The 21,243-nt window shown below is 39.1% G+C and overlaps 1 protein-coding gene across 1 annotated transcript in view; it reads left to right on the top strand.

The window, feature by feature from the left end:
- Nucleotides 1-21,243, top strand: part of LOC103092368 (uncharacterized) — a 1,666,349-nt gene that overhangs the window by 610,190 nt on the left and 1,034,916 nt on the right. The window contains exons 58-59 of the mRNA XM_056825346.1: nt 12,806-13,081; nt 13,459-13,710. Of these exons, the coding sequence (XP_056681324.1) occupies nt 12,806-13,081; nt 13,459-13,710 (528 nt within the window). The remainder of the gene's footprint in view (nt 1-12,805; nt 13,082-13,458; nt 13,711-21,243) is intronic.

Genomic DNA, 21,243 nt, shown 5'->3' with positions numbered 1-21,243 from the left:
ATGACATCTAGTTTGAATCCAGAAGCTAGTATCTTCCATCCATCAGTGAGTGATGTAAATAAGGGAAAACTAACTGAAAATGAAGCTGAAGTTACTTTTGAACACAAAGGTTATCATATTCAAAGTATCGGAGGTGACATTACAGTTAAATTTTAATCTGGGGATGGAATGGCAGGCAACCAAGGATTCAGTTGAATCCAGCATTCTATGGGGCAAAGGGGTATCTAGCCAAAGCAACTGCAGTGGTTTAGGTTCATGTTCCATTGTAGTTGAGAATACAACCTCTAATGTAGAATTCATTGGGAATGGATCTAATCAAAGAGAATTTACTGGGTTACATATGCACCTGGTAGAGAATAGCAAGGACATGGACATTGAGTCAGTAGTTATGAACACCTTAGCTACAAATCCAGAAACAGTTACATGTTGTAGTGGGGGACAACATGGAAGCACATCCTAATAATTGTACAGGGGGAATTGCAGAAGTACAAACCTTATTCCCAGAACAAAATACTGAAATAGAGGGAAAGAGTCCTATCTCTACACAGTCAAATAAGAATGAAAATAAACATAAACCTCAGACTAGCTTTAAAGTAGGATCTGTGATTATTAACAGTGGAGAAGATATGCATAACTCCATGCCATCAAATTTACCAATTCACAATGAAAATCTACAGCTTAATAATGAGAAACCAAAAGAAACTGACTTGAGGAACACAGAAGCTGGTAACATAGGCTTAGATCAAAACACAAAGCCAAAGTTACCAACATCTGACAAAGGTTTACATGGCACTGAGAAGAATCCAAATAACATAGTGACTGAATTTAGTGATTCAGATTCAGGAACTGAATCTGAAGGAATACCAGAAGGTGTGATAATGATGGATGAAGATGATTTAGAACAAATACCTTATCAGTTTTATAAGCTTTATGAAGAGGTAGATGATGAAGGGGATGTGGGTGACAAAGGTGAAAAGATAGAGTACCTGGAACCAGTGCAAACAAACTCTTACTAAGACACTGAGGAGGATCTATTCTTTGGGCACAGAAAAAGTTGCATACCATTGGACAAAATTTATGCAATCTTGGGGGTTGATAATGAAGGAGATTTTATAGATAAGTTGAATTGTATGGCTTATGCAGATACAGATTCTGAATGGGAAGGATAATATCAAGAAACATATTGAGAACTGGAGGAGGAGATATAGATTCAAAATTTCATTTCTGTTCTCTAAATTCAGACACATGACAAGTACCATTCATGCTGTAAAATTGAAACCAAGATTAGTTGTCATTCCATAGGGTAACATTCTATACAACACCTTATGTGAATGAAGACTAGTCTTGAGTTAGCATGGAGAATAAGTTATTCCAGCACGAGAGCCAGCAATTCAACATCTTGAATACTCCTAACCTCGTAGGATAAAGTTTCATCTTCATAACTGGAACAGACACAAACATCTAGAATGTTATGGTAACATAGATTCACATTGGTTGAATTGTTATCAAGTTTAACAGCAAGTTGTAGGTGAGAACTGAAAAAGGTTATCCATATCTCTCAACCTTCATCCTAAAACAGTTGCTACTGGGGAAAGGAAGAGAGAGAGAGGGTATGCCATGAAGATATTATCTCAAAAGTTCAGATATCTCACATGTTATCAGTGACAATACATATACAGATGACATCTGAAAGAAATTCCTAGTCATAAACTGCAACGTGAATAGCCCAAGAAGAAAGCAATATCAGTCATTGTGAATGAAAACCTAATGAAAGCACATGAGAGCCACCAGAATACATAAAGAGAGCACTGCCCTTGTTAACATGATAAAAGGCTAGCACCTCTGAAGATATGCAGCCAGTAATAGACAAAAAAGGGAAACCTTGCATTTGAAAGAGTAGCAGCCACAAAGAAAAAAGCTTCAATGTAAAATATAAAATCATCTTTGCTTGACACAGTAACAAAACAAAATGAACTATCTCCAAGAACTACATACAGTAACAATCCTAGAAACAATAGCAGTAACCATATGATGAACCTCCTTGATGAAGAGAAGAAAAAAAATTGAAATCATTATTCTTACCAAAGTCTTGAAAACCTATGCATAATGCTCACATCCATCCATGTAAAACACCTGTACATCTTACCTGTAGGCACAAAGATGTTCAAATGCAAAAGGCTTACCCCCTTGCATGAAGAAAATCACAGGCAATATTACTTGCACACACATATGATTGATAAATTCTGCATGCACGAAGATTCCATCTTCCATGCAAAAGTAACTTCTTACTCTTACTTGCACACATGTATAACTCTCACACACATGCATTGTTCGCGTGTTCCTGATTCATGACTATTGCAGTGAATTCTGATTTGAAGAACACAAGTCTTCAATCAAGTGACAAAAGACAGAAGAGTGAGGTGCTGGCCAGAAAGGATAGAAGAGTCTCTACATGCAACATGAATGGACATGGAAGGACTTTGGAACTTTTTGAAATCTTGGAATTTTTGGCCATGAGGATATGTAAGTATGCATTGTACATGTGAACATCACATATATGCATGCACACCCTACATAGGAAAGTGAGATATCTCATGGAATGGGTAAGTATACAATGTGCATAGTTGCATGACATAAAGACACACTGATGAGAAATTTCTGTGGAAAATTCAAACAAAGATTTTTCTTTTCTGCATGAGTTTGCACAGAAATCTACAAGGATATACATGTGTAAATTTGCATTAGATCCTATGTACACATGTAATTACTAAATTAACTAACAAGTTAACATTTTTAGAGTAAGTTATTAATATTCTAACTACTAATGATAGTGATAGCCTAGTGAATTTGTCCAAGTCTTAGGAAGTAGAGACATAGAAGTTCTAAAGTATAGAAGTTAGATTGTATTATGATTGTAGGTTAGCATTTGTTAGTAGTAGAAGATTTTCTTAGTGAATTTAGAGACATTAGGGTATAGGACATTTGCATATTCTTAATGTTAGTGAATTGGTTTGAATGATTTGAACGTTGTTACTTGTTTTGTTATAGAACAATATGTTTATATAATTCCCCTACCTAAACCATTTTCCTATAACCCATTCTTAGCTTAGCATTTAGATAGATAGAGCAGCTAAGATGAGTTTAGGATTTTGTTATTTTGGGGGAGGATAAGGGTATATTTATAACAGAGCAGAGTTAAGATAGATAGATGAAATTATTAAGGTAAGTATCTTTGAAAAATGCAAGTTGTATTTTTTTTTCTAATGAAAGGGGAGATTGTGGTAGAGGCATGGAGAGAGAGAGGACTTGTAAGCCAAGATGCCAGAAACAAGCTGGGGACATGACCTGCCTGTCAATCAAGAAGAAGGTACCAAATGGAATGTTCCCAGGAGATGGCAGTTGAGGATCTGGACAGAGAGGAGAAGAAGTAGGAACTGGGACTTCTGATTCTGTCTCTGGCTCTGGGGGTTGAAGCTGAACTGATCTTATTTAGTTTCTGTCTCAGGCTGAAGGACCCTTGAGGGAGGCTTCTGAAATTGGTGGCTTTGTGAAGAAGAAAGAAGATTTTAACTGTTGTCCTCCATCTCTGACTATCCCTCTGTCACAGTTGTGACTTCCCAAGCCCTCATAATCTTCATTATAGATTAGGGACACCCCCTCATCCCTCTTACCTCAGTTTCCCAGCCTGTTTCCCAATAACCCCCTGACTTGAAAAGTAAAAGAAAAGAGTATCTTTATAGTTCACTCAGGGGGGAGGGAAGAAGTCAAAGGCTTCAAGAAGAAACTGGGAGGGAGAGGGTTGGAGAAGGGAAGGGAATGAAGGGAGGAGGAGATTAGGAAATAGATTTTATCCACTAACCATCAATAGAAATCAGTAGGCAAATCCCAGTGCATTCCCCTGTATCAGTATCTCTCAGTGTCTCTATCTCTGTAATACCTCTACTTCCATTGTAACTCAGTACCATCAGGTGTGTCCCCATACCAGCAGCAGTTCTCTAGTCACAAGCCAGAGTACATCAGTCACTAGTAACAATAAATAGAGTCACACAGATTAACACTTACTATTTCAATAGTGTGGTACATGGAGATGAAAGAGATAGTGAAAAAGTGGCTGCTGATAAAAATAATAGGGAAAAGATGAGACACATTGGAAAAAATTGTGCAAGAAATTGAATCTGTGAGTGATAGTAAATTTAATGATCAAGAGAAAGGCAGAAACAAGTAATACAAATACATGAAGAAATTAAGGAAATCATTTCTCAAATAGTAACTGAGATAAGAGACTTTGAGAAAGGATATATAGTAACTACACAAGAAAAAAGTGCAAATGAAATCAAATCATTATTAGAGTACTTTTTTCAACATAGAGTGGGCACTGGGACTGAATTGTGCAAAAGAAAAAGAAAAATATATTCACAGGAACTCAAGCAGGAGTTAGTGAAAGACACAGTGAAACAAAATTTCAATTCCCTAATGATTAATGTTGTTAGGGATATAAATGCTTTGAAACCATTCACAGATTTGCATGACATCCCACCAAACTCAGTTAATTCTCCTAATAGGTTTATGGCAAAGGTACCCTTAGAAAAAACATCTAATTTGAATCCAGAGGCAGAAATTTTCAGTCCATCAATGATTAATTTAGATAAGACAACATTCACTGAAAATGAAGCTGAGATTACATTTGAAAACAATAATCCTATTCAAAGTAATGGAGGTGACATGACAGTTGAATTTGAAAAGGGAAGGAATGGAAGTCTTAGTAACTGAAAAAACAACCAAGGATTCAAATGACAGTCTTGAAGTCAACATTCTAAGTGGCAGAGGGGAATCTGACCAATTAAACTTATTGAGATAAGCAACAGCTATGATTTAAATTCATGTTCCAATGTAGTAGAATGTATTGTAATTCAACCTCTAATGTAGACTTAAGAGGAAATGATTTGAATCAAAAAGAATTAACTGATTCACATATACAGCTGGCAGAGTGATTGAACAGTGATTTAGTAATCATACACACCTTAGTTACAAAGCCAGAAACATATGTATGTACTACTGTGGAAAAGAATGATGGCACACATCCTACTGATGATGCAGGGGAACATGCAGATGTACTGAACTCATTCCTAGAAGAAAATAACAACATAGAGGGAAAGATTCCTATCTCTACATAGTCAAATGAGAGTGAAGATGAACATAAACCTCAAACTAGTGATAGAGTAGGATCTATGATTATTAACAGTGTAGAATATCTTCAGGAAGGAGCTAAATCCATACCACCAAGTTTACCAATTCAAAATGAAAATCTAAAGCTTAGCCATGAGAAACAAACAGAAACTGATTTGAGAAACACAAAAGCTGGTGACGTAGTCTTAGATCAACACACAAAGCTAGAGTTACCAACATCTGACAAAAGTTTACATGGCATTGACCAAAATCCAAAGAACATAAAGACTGGATTTAATTTAGTGATTCAGAATCAGATACAGAACCAGAAGGAATATCAGAAGGTATAATAATAATAATGGATCAAAATGATTTAAAATAAATGCCTTACTAATTTTATAAGCTTTATGAAGAGGTAGACAAAGAAGGGGATGTGTGGGACACAAGTGAGAAAATTGAATACCTGAAACCAGTATAATCAAAGTCTCACTAAGGTTATGATGATAAGATATTCTTTGGGCACAGAACAAGTTGCATACCATTGGAAGAACTTTATGCAAGATTAGGGGTTGATAATTAAGATGACTTTATAGAGAAGTTGAATTACATGGCTTGTACAGACACAGATTTTGAATGGGAAGGTGGATATCAAGGAACATATTAATAACTGGAGAAGGAGAGATAGATATACGATTTCACTTCTATTCTCTAACTTCAAAAACATGACAAATACCATTCATGCTGTAAGAGTGAAACTAAGATTAATGGAAGTTCCATAGGGTAACATACTAGACAATACCTTATGAGAATGAAGACTAGTTTTAGGTAGAAAAGAATATATTCCAGCACAAAAGAACAAGTAATTCAACAACAAGGACTCTCCTAAGCTTGTAACATAATATTCTAACTTCATAACTAGGACAGACACAAACACCTAGAATGCTTTGGAAGCATAGATTCACATTGGATGAATTTGTTTTCAAAGACTTTAACATCAAGTTGTAGTTGAGAACTGAAAAAGGTTATCCATTTCTCTCAACTTTCACTCTAAATTAATCTTTACCACGGGAAGGGAGAGAGGGAGGGCATACCATGAAGAAGTTACCTCATATTTGCAGATACCTCACTAGACACAACAATGTGATCATGTCATCAGTGAAGATACACACAGATGATGTCTGATTAAAAAAAAGAAGCCCTAGTCATGAGCAGCAACAAGAATAGCCCAAGAAGAAATCAATAACAGTCCTTGTGAATGAAAACTTATGAATGATACCTGGAAAGCACCCCTGAAGCAAATAACACAGTCCAGAAAGAAATACAGCCAGTAACACAGAAAAAAATGCATTTAAAAGTTTAACTCCAAAGAAAAGCCTCTATATTCTATACAAACTCTGCCAAGCATAGTATCAGAAAAGAAAGAAAAAAATTTATCTCACGTGCAAATGTAACTCCATGACCAAACAAAATACAGTATATTCAAACTCTATCTCTTAGAAATAACTAAAGTAAACATACATTAAACCTCCTTGAAAAAAAGTCAAACACCAAAAAGATTAGCAAACTTTATATCAATGTTCTTGAAAAAATTCTAAGAACTTATGCACAATGCTATACTGCTTACACTCACTCATGAAGATGTATATATGCTAGGCTTACATGCAAGAAGAGGAACACAAGTAAAGTTTACTTATATGCATGAAGATGAACACATGTATGCTTAATTCCATACATGAAGATAAACACATGTTATGCTTACTTCCACACATGAAGAATTATTGATGAATTCTGACATGCATTCATGAAGAACTCAGCTTACTTCCATGCACATGAGAATTTCAATCTTACATACATGGAAATGTAAAAACCTTACATGCATGCATGTTCATGATTGTTCCAGTTTGTTCCTGAATTGAAGAACAGGTCTAAAATCAAGAGTGAAAGAAGATGAGACTGGTATGATGACCAGAGGACCAGAGATGAAGACAAAGTTTATACAAGCAACATAAAAGGAAAGGACATGGAAGGACTGTGAAAGTTTGGACTTTTGATCATGAGGATATGTAAGAATGCATCGTACATGTTAACATCAAATATGTGCATGCACATTCTACATAGAAAAGGAAGACATCTCATGGAATGGGCAAGTATACAATGTACAACATAGTGGCAAAACACAAAGTCACACTGATAAAATTTCTGTGGAAAATTCAAACAGACTGAGATATTTTTTATCTACGTGAGTTTGAATAGAAATCATGAACAATTTATGTGGATGCACATGTGTAAATTTGTATAGGTACAACTTATGTACACATGTAGATATTAATGTACTAATAAACACTATTGAAATAGTTTATTAATATTCTAATGACTAACAATAGTGACAGCATAGAGAATTTGTTCAAAGTCTTAGGAAAGTAGAGACAGACGTAGAACTACTTATGTATAGAAGCTAGATTGCATTATGATTTTAGGTTAGCAATAGTTAGTGATAGAAAATTTTACTTAGTTGAATTATAGACATTAGGAGATAAGACAGTTGCATATTCAAAACGTTATGGAATTTGTTGAATGGTTTGAAAATTGTTACATGATTTGCTATTATGTAAAAACCATGTTCATGTGAATCCCTATTACCTAAACCATTTTCCTATACCCAAACTTAGCATAGCACTAGGTAGACAGAACAGCTAAGATAAGTTAAGATTTCTTATTTTGGGAGGGTAAAGGAATATTTAAGATAATAGAGTGTAAGAATACTTAGTTAGAAATATATGAAAGGTAACTATCAATAAAATTTGTGGGTGCAAATTTGGAAGACAAAAAAGGGAGGGATGTAAAGAGAGAATATACATGCATTCAAAGGATATCATCTGTCAATCAAAAGGAAAATTCCATTTGAAATGTTACAGGGAAAGACAGTTGGAGCCAAGCCATTCTGAACTTGGCTAGGAAGCTTGGTGGACTAAGCTTTTGGCTTCTGACAGAGTGGGGGAGAAGAAACTTTTGGCTTTGGCTGGTGGCTGATGGTGGAGAAGAACTAATTTGTATCTCTGATATTTACCTGGCTGATTGACAAAAGAAGAAAGAAGACAATTGTCTTCATTTCTTTGACTGACTCTGTGTCACAGTTGTGACAGAACTACCATTTCCCCAATATCCTCCTAATCCTCATTTTAGAGAATAGGGAAACCTATCTCTCTTACGTTATCCTCCATTCTTTCCTGTTCCCCCCCCCCCAATAAACCCTTAGTTGAGTTAAAGAAGAGAAAAGAGTATTTTCTCTAAAGCATCATAATTCACCCTGACTGACTTAGAAAGAAGGTTGAAGGGAAAGGGGGAGAGGAAGCTGAAGGCTTCTGAAGTGGGAGGTAAAGGGAGGAGGGTAGGCAAAACTTGATCCATTAGTTATCCATTAGCAATCAATTACACCCTCAGGAATTACTATCTATTACAGTAGATTGGTCTATAGTTTTCTTTCTCTGTTTTTGACTTGCCTGGCTTTGGAATCAGTACCATATTTGTGTCAAATAAGGAATTTGGTAGAACTCCTTTGGTTAGTATGCCACATAGTTTGTATAGGATTGTGATTAGCTGTTCTTTGAATGTTTGGTATAACACACTTGTGAATCCATCAGGCCCTGGAGACTTTTTCTTAGGGAGATCTGTGATGGCTTGTTCAATTTCTATTTCTGGTACAGGATTATTTAAGTATTCTATTTTTTTTCCTGTTTTTGTTTTCACTGGTTTAGGTATCAAAACTATATTTGGATCACAAAAGGAATTTGTTGGGATTCTTTCTTTATGTATTTTTGAAAACCCTTCCCTTCCATCTTGGAATCAATACCAAGTATTGTTTCAAAATTAGATGAAAAGTAAGGGCTAGACAATGGTGGTTAATGATTTGCCTAGGGTCACACATCCAGGAAGTGTCTGATATCAGATGTGAACCCTGGTCCTCCTGAATTTAGGCTATCCACTGAGCACCTCACTAGCTCTCGTTGCCTATATTTTTAAGATTGTTGATATAGGATTGGGATTCATTGTTCCTTCAGTGTGGTATTTCACTGGTATATAAATCTAATCCTGGGGACTTTTTTTATAAAGAACTCATTTGTGGTTTCTTCAATGTCTTTTTCTAAGATTGAGTTGTTAAATACTCTATAATTCTGTCAATCTGAGCAATTCATCTTTTTGTAAGTATTTAACTATTTCACTTACATTTCAGGTTTGCTGGCACATGATTGCTCAAAATAAGTGCTCAGAATTTCCTTAATTTCAACTTCATTGCTAACTCATCATTTTCATTTTTGCTATTGGTAATAATGTTTTCTTCTTTCTTTAATCAAATTAACCAATGGGTCATCTATTTAATTGTATTATTATTTTAAAAACCAGATCCTAGTTTTATTTAAATCTGTTTTTATTTCCTTTTGATTTTATAAAACTCTTTTGATTTTCAGGATTTCCTGTTTAATTGGACATTTCCTGATCTTTCCAGGGAACTGAAGTCAGTTGTATCCATAGACAGACCTAGAGAGGTTAAGATGCCCTAGATCACACTTGGTGTCAACTGCTACGCTGAAACTTTTTGGAGTAATGAGCCAGAGTCCTTCCTGTTCTGGTAGTTCCACCTAGTGGACAGAAGAAGATCTATAGCAAGAGAGGAAGATCTGAGGCCAGGAATGATTGAGCCAGCCTGATTTCCATCTAATCATAGAGGGGCAAATGTTGGAGCCCATCCTCAATCATGACAGGATTGGGTTGGATGTGAGCCTGTTTATAGGTCTCAGCACTGTTGCAGAGTTAGTCCAGAAATCCTGTTCAGTTCAGTTCTCCAAGGCATCTCAAATCATTTTTGGACCAGAATTGAGCAGGGAGTCCAGTCCATAAAACTGGATCCTGTTTGGCCTGTGTAGTCAAGGAAAGCCCCTGGGGCTTTTTCCTTGAGATACAGCTTACTGACAGCTCTCCTCTTTCTCTCTTTATCTCTAGCCTACCCTTTATCTATTCCCTTTGATGCCTCTCCATTCTTTCTCTCTCTGTCTTCCTAGATCTTATCTCTTATTTTGGGGCTACATCAGTCTAGTTCTACCACATCTTCTAAAAACATAGAAGTAAAGACTTTTTGCTTGAGAAAGAAGTTGGAAAAAAAGGAGGAACAATGAATAACCCTGAAAAAACACTGAGATCCACATCAGTAAATACTGTGTGAAAGGCAAGCTTGGGGAAGGGAGGGAGACCAAGGGCCTAGAGAAGGTCAAGAAATTGAGGAATCATCTTGATTTTTCTCCCATATTTCTGGAGGCAGACCAGGAGAGAGGAGAGTCAGAGGCCACACAATCCTACTCGCCTATCTTTCTGACAAAAAAATAGTAAAGTTCTCAATCAGAATCACCAGGATTCTAATCATAATCCCTGCCCCATCTGAAAAAGAAGCCATTACCTCCTCTGAAGAGTTGATCTGCAGGGGTAGCTGGGTAACTCAGTGGATTGAGAGCCTGGCTGTAGAACAGGAAATCTTGGGTTCAAATCTTGCCTCAGACACTTCTTAGCTGTGTGACCTTGAGCTAGTTACTTAACCCCCATTGCCTGGCCCTTCTGCCTTGGAAACAATACAGAGTATTGATTCTAATGCAGGAGGTAAGGGTTTAAAAAAAGAGTTGTTTTGTGATAGACAAGAGATAAAAGGGTACCTGAATGTTGCTGTAAGGAGAAAAGAGACTGACCCATTAGGAAATAGTCCCTCCCTGATCAATGTAACCACTGAGCATCCCCTGGCAGGGGCATCAAACCCATTATAACTCTATCAGTCCTTGGAGACACGTCTCCCCTTCCCCTCAAGTCTTCTCTTCTTTGGGCTAAGCATCTCTAGTGCCCTCAATTGATCCTTCAATTAAATATGTGTGTGCTCTTGTCTCTTCTCTGCTCATGACTCCCTATTGTCTACAGACTATCCTTGAGTGTTCTTAGTCTGGCATTAAACCTTAGCCCTTCTCAAAATGGCATCAGACCTTTCAGATACTTCTGGCTATGCATTGCGTGCTCAGACAGCATGAGTCTACATTTGGTACTCAGACTCACACTCTGTATTTTCCGTCCTCTGAACTTGTGTTCAGGTTATTTTCAGGATTTATACAGAGCTTTTATATATGGTCTCATTTGATCCAACAACACTAGGAAGGAGAGATTATTTTACCCATTTAACAGATCAGAAGACTGAGACCATAGGGAATTGCTAGTAAGTCACAGAGCCAGTAACATTTTGAGACAACATTTGGACTCAGGTCTTTCTCTCTCTTGGTCCAACACTAGCCACTATGTCATGTCAGGCATTTAATCCATTGATGTTGCCAAAACACCTTCCAAAAAGTTCTGCCATGGCCTTCTTGCTCAGGAGCATGCTCACTGTCCTTCATATTCTCCCCCCACTACAAAAGGTGGCTAGCTGACCTCAGATTTGTCACTGTCCTGGTCAGTCTCACTTGGCTTTACTGGATACAAATGGGAGGCTCATTCTTCCTCACCTTAAACTTCCCAGTGGATACCCAGGGATGGAGTGCAAGCTCTACCAAAATAACAAGGGGATAGGTCAAGGAAGCTGAAATATTTCTAACTTATTCCTATCAATTTGGAAATTATTTTTAAGACAGCTGGCCATGGATGACCCAGGACAGAAGCCTGACGATGCTCCTGGATATGCCCCAGGGATTGTTCTGGCACACACACCTGTGTCAGTGGCAAGGCCTACCTGCCAACTAGAGATAAGGAAAGAGCTCTCCTTGGGCCATAAAGGGTCAGGAAAAATTAATCCCCTTTAGTTTAGATTTCCAGCATAAAACCTCATCTGAGCTTGAAGATCACCTTCAACATTCATATTCTCCTCTTGTAGGGCAAGAAACACCTAAGGAAAGGGAAAAGCCCAGAGCAGAGAATTTCAGAATCTTCTGTAAAGGGTATGAACTACTTCCTGTGGACAAATCACAGTCCTAGGCACTAGAGATGTTATTGTGGGTTTGAAATCTCTAGACTTGAACCAGGTCTCACCTGACTCCCAGTCTGAGGCTCTTCTTTTTGTACCCTGCTACTAAGTGATCTATTCCCACTCTCTGCCTTTCCTTTTCTCTCCTCTTTAGAGTTAAAGTAAGTTTCCCTTTCTGAGCACAGTCTCCCTCTGGCCTGTGCCTAGTCCATCCACACCAGCTTCTCCCAATATCCTTATCAAGCTGTCAAGGTAAGGAACCCTGGCTTCTGGAAGTCCAGGCCAAGGAATCATAAAGTCTTGGTGGTTCTGCCAAGCTATAAAGGCCTCAAATCCAAGCCCAGGTGCTGGATGAAGGGGTCTGTCATCCCCAGTCCTGCTTGCCTCAGCCCAGAAAGACTGAGAACCCGGGGCTTGGGCTCCATGTGAATGTCTTTGTCAGTCACAGGAACGGAAGATGAACTTTTCGTAAAGCCTGGAGGAGTTGTGATCTGCACCAGAGTAAGGGGGGAGCTTTGCTATTGAAATCACAGGTTCTTGGTCTCTGGCCTCCAGCCTGCCAAGGTCTTAGAGAGGTCACTTCAAAATAAGTTATTTGGTTATAAGGTAAGAAAAAGAACCAACACTGTCATTTTCTGTCTATTCTCTACACAGCGCCACTGCCCAAACCTATCATTGTCACCTCCAACAATACTGCAGTGGAGACCAAGGACTTCTCATTGACCTGCAATGCTACGGGTCAAATTCACACTTACCGGTGGTTCATAAATGGACTTGCCCCAGGTGGTAACAGGATACAGCTGTCCCAGGATAAGAGGATACTCACTATCCGCAGTCTCACAAGAAGGGAAAACAAAGGACCCTATGTGTGTGAAATTGAAAACCCATTTTTTATGGATAGTAGTGATCCATTCAAACTGAATGTTACCTGTGAGTATATTGCTTCTTCCTATATGGTGCCTGCTTATAGCCTGGTGGGGTGTTCCCAGAGGCCAGGCTAATTCAGTCCCTACTCTGAGAGCTAAAGATCAAGGCTCTGAGGTTCCCACCCCCTTCATCTTTAGGGATCCCAGATTGGCCTTGTCATGCTTTCTGGTGAAGAGTGGCCAGCCAGGGTGCTGAACTGGAGAAAGCCCTAAGATCTTCCAAGTTCAGATCCAAACTGGAAAAGTAGAGGACCAGTTGTGAATTTCTCAGAGCAAAGGAGGGTCAGGGAAAAATAGTGATCCCTGCTGATGGGTTAGAGACTAGGAGATGCCCCGTCTTTCTGCTGTAATCTCAATATGGAATCCTTCTCTTTCCTCCAGATGGTCCAGATAACGCCACGATTGTTCATACAGTCAATGAGTACCCTGTTGGGGCAAATATTACCTTGACCTGTTATGCTAATTCTAACCCAGCAGCACAATTCACTTGGTTACAGAATGGACAACCTGTCAGCAACTCAGCTACATTTTCTTTTATTGCAACCCTGAATCATGCTGGAACCTATACTTGTAGTGCATCTAACTCATTCACTGGATTGACGCGCACCGCAACCAAGAATCTTATAATCTATGGTGAGTATCTGGATTGTGGCCTGTTAGACTCTCTCTTTCCCCGGTATGAGAGAAATACACATAAGTGACATTCTGCCCCGCCCCTGGTCCCATGACACAGTGCATTGTGGTAAAAAGAGCCCTGAGCTCAGAATCATGAAACTTGGATTGAATCCTTCCTTTTCTGTCTACTATCTGTGTAGTAAATGTGTCTCCTCCTTTTGGATCCTCAGTTTCTTCATCTGGAAAAATGAATAATATTTGCTCTGTATATAATAGGATTCTATGTGGAGAAATTCCTTTTTACATCATAGGCACAAAAAAACATGTGAGTTGTCATCATTGTCATTGTTATTGATATTGTATTATTCTCTTCTGTCCCAGTGACATACAACCTTCTTTGTCTCCCAACTTCTAGGACTGCAGGTTCAATGACTGCCCCATAGTCTTTAATTCAGTCCATTTCCCTTAGTGCTGTGGACCCACATGGTGTTTCCCATCTTGTTTGGAATACAAGCTGTGGTCATGTAATGGGGCTGGCCATGTTCCTCTTTGGCATGGAACTTCAGAAGATGGAAAGGAGAATGTATATATTGTTTCCTTTCACACATAGAGATCTACCATTGCACCTATATTTTTCCTCTTTGTGGCATAAAGTGACACATGGAAGCATGTCTGTTATGAAACCTGGTTCTCATCTATTGGCTTTAGCATCCAGTAACTTGGTCCACAGTAGAATTCATGCTTCTCAATTAATTCACTGGTCTGACTTTCCTATGTACAGATGAAAGACCCTCCACTTCCATAATCACATTAATGTACAGCAGGACCATAGAGAGATCATCTCTGGCCTTAGTTTCCTTTTATTTCATGCAGTTTTATTGTTACAAACCTTAGGGGTATCCCAACTTCCTGTGCCTGACTCTGGGGATGTTCTGCATGGAGAGCAGGGGGGAGAGATAGAATTGTGAAGTGGGGATGTGACCTTGGGGAAGTCAGACACCAACAGCATATACTTTAGAGGAGGGATGACTTTTTATTGGACTAAATGTGTACATAAGGATGCTTAAAGCACAATTTAATTTAGCAATACTTTCTTTTGTTAACTATTTTCCAATTACTTTTTCACCTGGTTCAGGTAGCACCTGGGAATGTTGCAGGCTTTGTATTTGACACCTGTGGTTGAAAAGAGCTTTTTCTTAATTTAATTTTTTCCAATTAACCAAAATCTATTTTCTGTCCCCCTTCTACCTCCTACCACTAATGAAAAAGAATATGTTTGGGATAAGTATGGGTTGTGCATGCCTGAAGCCACAAATTAATATATTCTTAGTTGGACACCTGAGAAGGAGACTCAAAAACTGAGAGAAAATGTGTGAAGCAAATAGAGATAAAGAGGGAAAATAATAAAGGAAGAAAGACTCAGAGACAAGACTTAAAGAGCTTGGGATCCAGCCTATGTGCACCTCTGATGGTGGGAGAGAGAGAGAGAGAGACAGTGAACTATATATTTCCTTGCTCTTTTATTGGTGGATCAATGAATGGGGAATGGGAGGTAGCTAGTGTTCATGTGACAAGGCATAAGATTTAACATTGGCTCAACTGACAACCACAACATCAAAGAGGCGGGGTTTATTCAAACATGTGACCTGGTATGGAATCTGGTCAGACAAGGTGTGAACTAGGACCCCAAGGCAGCTTACCCAGGAATTCTTCTGACTTTTGGACTGTAGATTTGTAGAGTGGTCAGAATTAATAGAGTACCTATTAAATACAATGATCAAGAACTACTATGCTTGTGAATATGGTACATGACCACATAGGTTGCAATATTAAAACATTAATAATAGTTTCAAGATTAAAATTCACCTATGATGCCACATGAATAATCAAGGAAAACGAATTCCCAAGCTCAAGAAATTATCACTTGCAACATACATGCTGAGTCCATCGCATTTCTGAAGTGAGGCAGCTGATTTTCATATAAAGTCTGTAGCTTTTTGTTAGAAGTGAGTAACTTATTATCATGTGTCTTCTGCCACTTTATTAGCCACTGCATTGATCAGAGGTCTCACGTCTTTCAAAGTTGTTTGTCTTCAGATCACTGTCATTATTGTATAACTTACCTCTTGGTTGTACTCACTTCATTCTGCATCAGTTCAGACAAATCTTCTGAAGTTTCTGTTCTTGAACTCATTCTGTTTAATGTTCCTATGAGTGACTTGGATCAAATGAAATAATATCTGTAAAGAGCTTTGTAAATGGTGACCATTATTGTTCTACTGATTCTACAGACAAGCAGAAAGCAAAATTTTGAAACTGGAAGGAAAAGAGAAAAAGAAAAATTGGCAGGAGAGGGATGGTAGAAGCAGATAGGATGCAGAAGTAGTTCAGGATGCTGGCACAGTAGACGTAATGTGATAAGATGAATGTCACTGGGGATTGGTATCAGGTCCTATCCTTGAGTACAAAAAGTCCAAATTACCAAAAAGCATTGGCCTTGATGGGGCAGTGACTGTTACCCATTACATAGAAAAAAGTTGAATTAATGGGGGATGATTGATTTAAAAAAGGGGAAATTGGAGACAGACTTTTAATGTTGGATTGCATAAAGAGACCTTGGGTATGCCTGAGAGAACCACAAACATATTATCAGTTGGAAAGGTAACAGGGCAGTTGAAAAACCTAAATGCACACTTTTTTTAACCCTTACCTATCAGACATAGAATCAATACTAAGTGACAGGCCCAGGGTCATATAGCTGGAATTATTTGAGGTCAGATTTGATCCCAGAACCTCTGTTCTCTAGGCCTGGCTCTCAATTCACTGAGCTAAACAAATACCCCAACCACTAATTCAGTCTTAAGAGAAGCACGTCCACTTTGAAGAATAAGGAGAGAGCTGTTCTTCTGTACTATCAGATGGCACTTGGATTATTGTATTTGGTTCTAGATCACACATTTTACAAGGGGAAACAGTGAACTGGGGAGTGTTCAGCCAGAATGATGAGGTGTCTGGAGTCTCCAAAGATCAATTGAGGGAACTACATATTAGATAAAGGAATAGAAAGCTTTGGGGAGAGGCCTGATAGCAATTTTCTGGACTCTTATGTGGAAGAGGAATTAGAAGTGTTCTGTGTGGGCTCAGAGGGCTGCACTAGAATCATAGAGGCAAATAGTGATAGAAAGCAAAACCCTTATGTGTGAGGAGAAATTCTTTATGAAGTCATTATTAAGTCATGTTCAACTCTTCCTGACTCCATTTCTTAGCACAGATCCTGGAGAGGTTTGCCATTTCCTTGTCTACCACATTTTACAGATAAGGAAACTGAGGCAAACAGGGTGAAGTGACTTTCCCAGGGTCATACAGCTAGTGAGTGTCTGAACCAGATTTGAACTCAGAAAGATGAGTTTCCTGACTCCAGTCTCCATCCACTATGTCTCCTAGTTATCATTTAATTATTAATTAGAGCTTAATCCCCAAACCTGGCTCTATTTGGGGAAAAAAACAAAAGTTAAGCTTGCTTCCCTCCCTTAATACTTAACCATTTCTCACCAATCCAATCACAATCCAGTGAGATTGTAGTATGGATCAGTCTTGATTACTGGCTCTGGTCAGCAAGTTTTTTAGCCAATCTAAATCAGCTACTAACACTTACTTAAAAATAGTTTAGGGAGAGTAAAATGTAAGGAAACTGAAGAAAATGAAAGTATATGTCAAAATTTTGTGGTCCCACAGGGGAACAATTAAAATTAAATTATGAGGCTATTAGTAGCTTGAGTAGCTTTGTTACATCAAAGAAGTGATAGGAAAGATAGGGAAATGTAGGAAAGTAATTAGCTGAATACCGTATTTACCATTTGATGTTTTGAAGCTAAACACCTACACCTAAGATGGAGGGAGAGGGAGAGGGAGAGGGAGAAAGAGAGAGCAAGAGAGAGAGAGAAAGAGAGAGAGACAGAGAGAGAGAGAGAGAGAGAGAGAGAGAGACAGACAGACAGAGAGACAGACAGAGAGAGAGAGAGAGAGAGAGAGAGAGAGAGACAGAGACAGAGACAGAGAGAGAGACAGAGACAGACAGACAGACAGACAGACAGACAGACAGACAGACAGAGAGAGAGAGAGAGAGAGAGAGAGAGAGAGAGAGAGAGAGAGAGAGAGAAGCAGGAGCAGTTCCTTGGTCTAACCTTATAAGTAGTTTTCTCCATCCACTAGCTCTACCCCATCACATCTCAAGAACTAATCATAATTCCTCAGTTTGCCTGGCAACAAACAAGAGGGCAGTTCCTGTGGGATCAGTTTCCCCTTTCCTTGGTTTTAACTTCCTTTCTCTGATGGTTTGTCAATACCTGCACATCTCAATGGTAATTGACCTACAGGTCACTGATTGATGATATCAAACAAACACATAATCCGGAGGGAAATTCCTTTTAACACTAAGTATCTCTTTACCTTTCTCCCATTTTCCCCTGTCTATACCAATACTACTACTACTATTACTACTACTACTACTACTACTACTACTACTACTACTACTACTACTACTACTACTACTACTACTACTTTCATTTAATGAAGTTATCAAACTCCAAACAATCTCATAATTTAAAATATTACACAAGGTAGTGAGAAACTAAGTGTGGGAAAAGACTCCAGAGACAGATCCAACACTCCATAGACTAGCTGAGTAGGAGAAAAATAGTGCATATGACTGAAGGACTAACTTTGAGGTAGTTTTATGTCAGTGATGAGGCTTGATGAAGCAGGGAGAAAGAAACCCTGGTGCCTGGGAAGAAATCTTGAAATTTAAGAAGCTCCAAAGACAAGACTTTTAACTCTTCTCTAAGTATCCCTTCTTTCACAAGGAGCTCAGTTGCTCTGATTGAGACCTCAGTCAAATAATGTGTGATATTTATTCAGGTCCAAGTACCATAAGCTTACAGAGCACAAATCCGCAGTATGCAGTCCCTGCAAATAAAGTCAGGAACCAACAGATTTAGCCACCAGTGGGTTCTCCTAGTGGCCCCATAGCTCTGAAAGACTCCTCCAACCTCCATTTCTGTGCCTTTTCCAACTTTGGAGCCATGGACTTCCAAAGGCCAGGTTCCTCCTTTACATAACTTATAAAACAGACCTGGGATTCTTCCCTCCCAATCCTAGAAAGAAAGACTTGCCCTATTCTGATCCACAGAGTGGCAAGAGCCATCCATGCCAACCTGGCCAGGTCAGACTTGCAGAAGAGGACTTGTTTCCCAAGAGTCATATTCTCACCCATCCATCCCCCCTCTCCCCTTGTTTTGGCACTGTTTGTGAGATGTGGGTGTCTTCCCTTGGTGAGCTTTCCTATGGAAGTTGTGGGATCCTCATTCCTTGTTCCTTGATTGGAAGCAGCTACTAAGGAATCTCATTAAAGGGAAATCAGAAACACAGGAAGTTTATTAATTGGGGGAAATCTGAAATAGACTAATAAGGCACCTCTCCATGCTAGTCATCTAGTGCTAATGTTGCTGGACTATGCAGGAAATGGAACACTGAGGAAGCATTTCCTTCTGAGAATGGTGTTAACTCTCCGGTTCTCAGGTCTCTCCCACAGCTTTCTCCTTTTCCTGGTTTCTCTTTTCCTAGAAACAAGATGAAAGGGCTCAGTGAATAGAGGGGCCAGGCCTGGAATAAGGTGGTCTTGACTTCAAATCTGTCCTTTGTCACTTCCTATCTCTGTTACTCTGGGCATGTCACTTACCCCCAATTCCCAAGCCATTACGCTCTTCTGCTTTAGATCCAATATTCAATATATATTCTAAAACAAAATTTATGGGATTGTTTTTTTTTTTAATGTGAGAATCCTGGGCACCAGAGCAAGAAATGAGGAAGAGGATGATGTGCACACCCTCTACCCACTTTACAAGACAGATATTCTACATTTGCTCTTTTTCTCCATAAAAATTGTAAAGGGTCAAGTGGGTATTTTTTTGGTATTGTTAACTCCTTTTGCCCCTGTAGGATTCTTGCATGTTGGTTGTCAGTGCTTTCATAGTTTCTGTCTCAAGGGACTTGGGACTATCTTTCCTTCCCTTTCTGAGGCTTGAATGAATGTAGGTAGATCTCTGATGAGGTTTTTTTTTATGTGTAGTTCTTGCTTCAAAGCATTTTGTCCTATGGCTATCTTCCTCAGCTGTTGCCTCTTGGATTTTCAACTGTAACATGGGTTTTGCACTAAGTTCATCATCTGCACCTCTGCTTTGACTGCCCCTTTGGCTACCCCTTTGCTGTCCTGCTGCAAGGACTGTGTTATTCAGCTTTGAGTCTCATTGCCAAGGCAAAATCGTTGGAGATTTTCCTGGCCCTGGCATTAACTGTGGTTCAGTATTTGATGTGGGGGAAGATGTGGTCAACAAGTACTTTGATTTGAGTAGTTTCTCTCCCATAAGGCATAGGAATCCTCACTCACTGTCTATCTTTCATACTGTGTCCAGTAGGAGAGTCTCTTACTCCTCTGGTTTTGGTTCCTGTTCTTTTGAGATGCTTTGTAATGATTGGTTAGAAGGAGATTCAGAGTAGCTCCTGCTATGCTGCCATCTTGGCTCTGCCCCTGTTGGTTTCTAACTGCTGCCCTTCTGCTTCCCCAGGTCATTCCCACTTTGATGGCTCACCTAATGAGTTCAGCTTTATGCATTACCCCCTGGGAATCTATTGACCTAAACTGAGTAATCTTCTAGGCACAGAGAAATGAGATGATACTAATTACAGGAGTTTCCAGATACTCAGCACTTTAAAGTCTACTAAGCAATATAGTATCTCATTGTGTTCCAAATCACAAGCATTATCTTCATTTGAATGGTAAGGAAACTGAGGCTGATAAGTTGCATTAGACTAACACCAAGCCTTCTCCCTTCCCCACCTCCTACATCACTGATCCTCTTCTTATCAGTCCACAGGTGCATTCATTCATTCATCTAACTGACCTGGGTCCCACAGGGCATTCACCTCTATCCCACAATATTTTTCACCCACTTGCTCAGCACAAGGTGTCCCTAGGCTCTGGACTAGAGATACAGAAAAATGACTCAGTCCCTGCCCCCTCCAGGACTATGTCCCAAACAAGAGGAGGCAAATTTGACTGAGACAGACAGTATGGTTCAGAATCACTAAATTTCCCTTTCAGAAAAGGAAAACTTGTTGTGCAGTTATTAAACTCTATTTTGATTTTCAAGATTTTCATGTTTATGTTTAATTGGACATTCCTTGATTTTTCCAGGGTACTGGTCAGTTGTATCCACAGACAGCCCTAGAGATGTTAAGATGCCCTAGATCACACTTGGTGTCAACTGCTACTCTGAAACTTTTTGGAGTAATGAGCCAGAGTCCTTCCTGTTCTGGTAGTTCCACCTAGTGGACAGAAGAAGATCTATAGCAAGAGAGGAAGATCTGAGGCCAGGAATGATTGAGCCAGCCTGATTTGCCTCTGATCATAGAGGGGCAAATGTTGGAGCCCATCCTCACCCATGAAGGGATTAGGTTGGATGTGAGCCTGTTTATGGGTCTCATAACTGTTGT

This window comes from Monodelphis domestica, chromosome 4 (assembly GCF_027887165.1).
Source record: "Monodelphis domestica isolate mMonDom1 chromosome 4, mMonDom1.pri, whole genome shotgun sequence".
Lineage (NCBI taxonomy): Eukaryota > Metazoa > Chordata > Mammalia > Didelphimorphia > Didelphidae > Monodelphis > Monodelphis domestica.
This window is presented reverse-complemented; position numbering and strand designations above follow the sequence as displayed.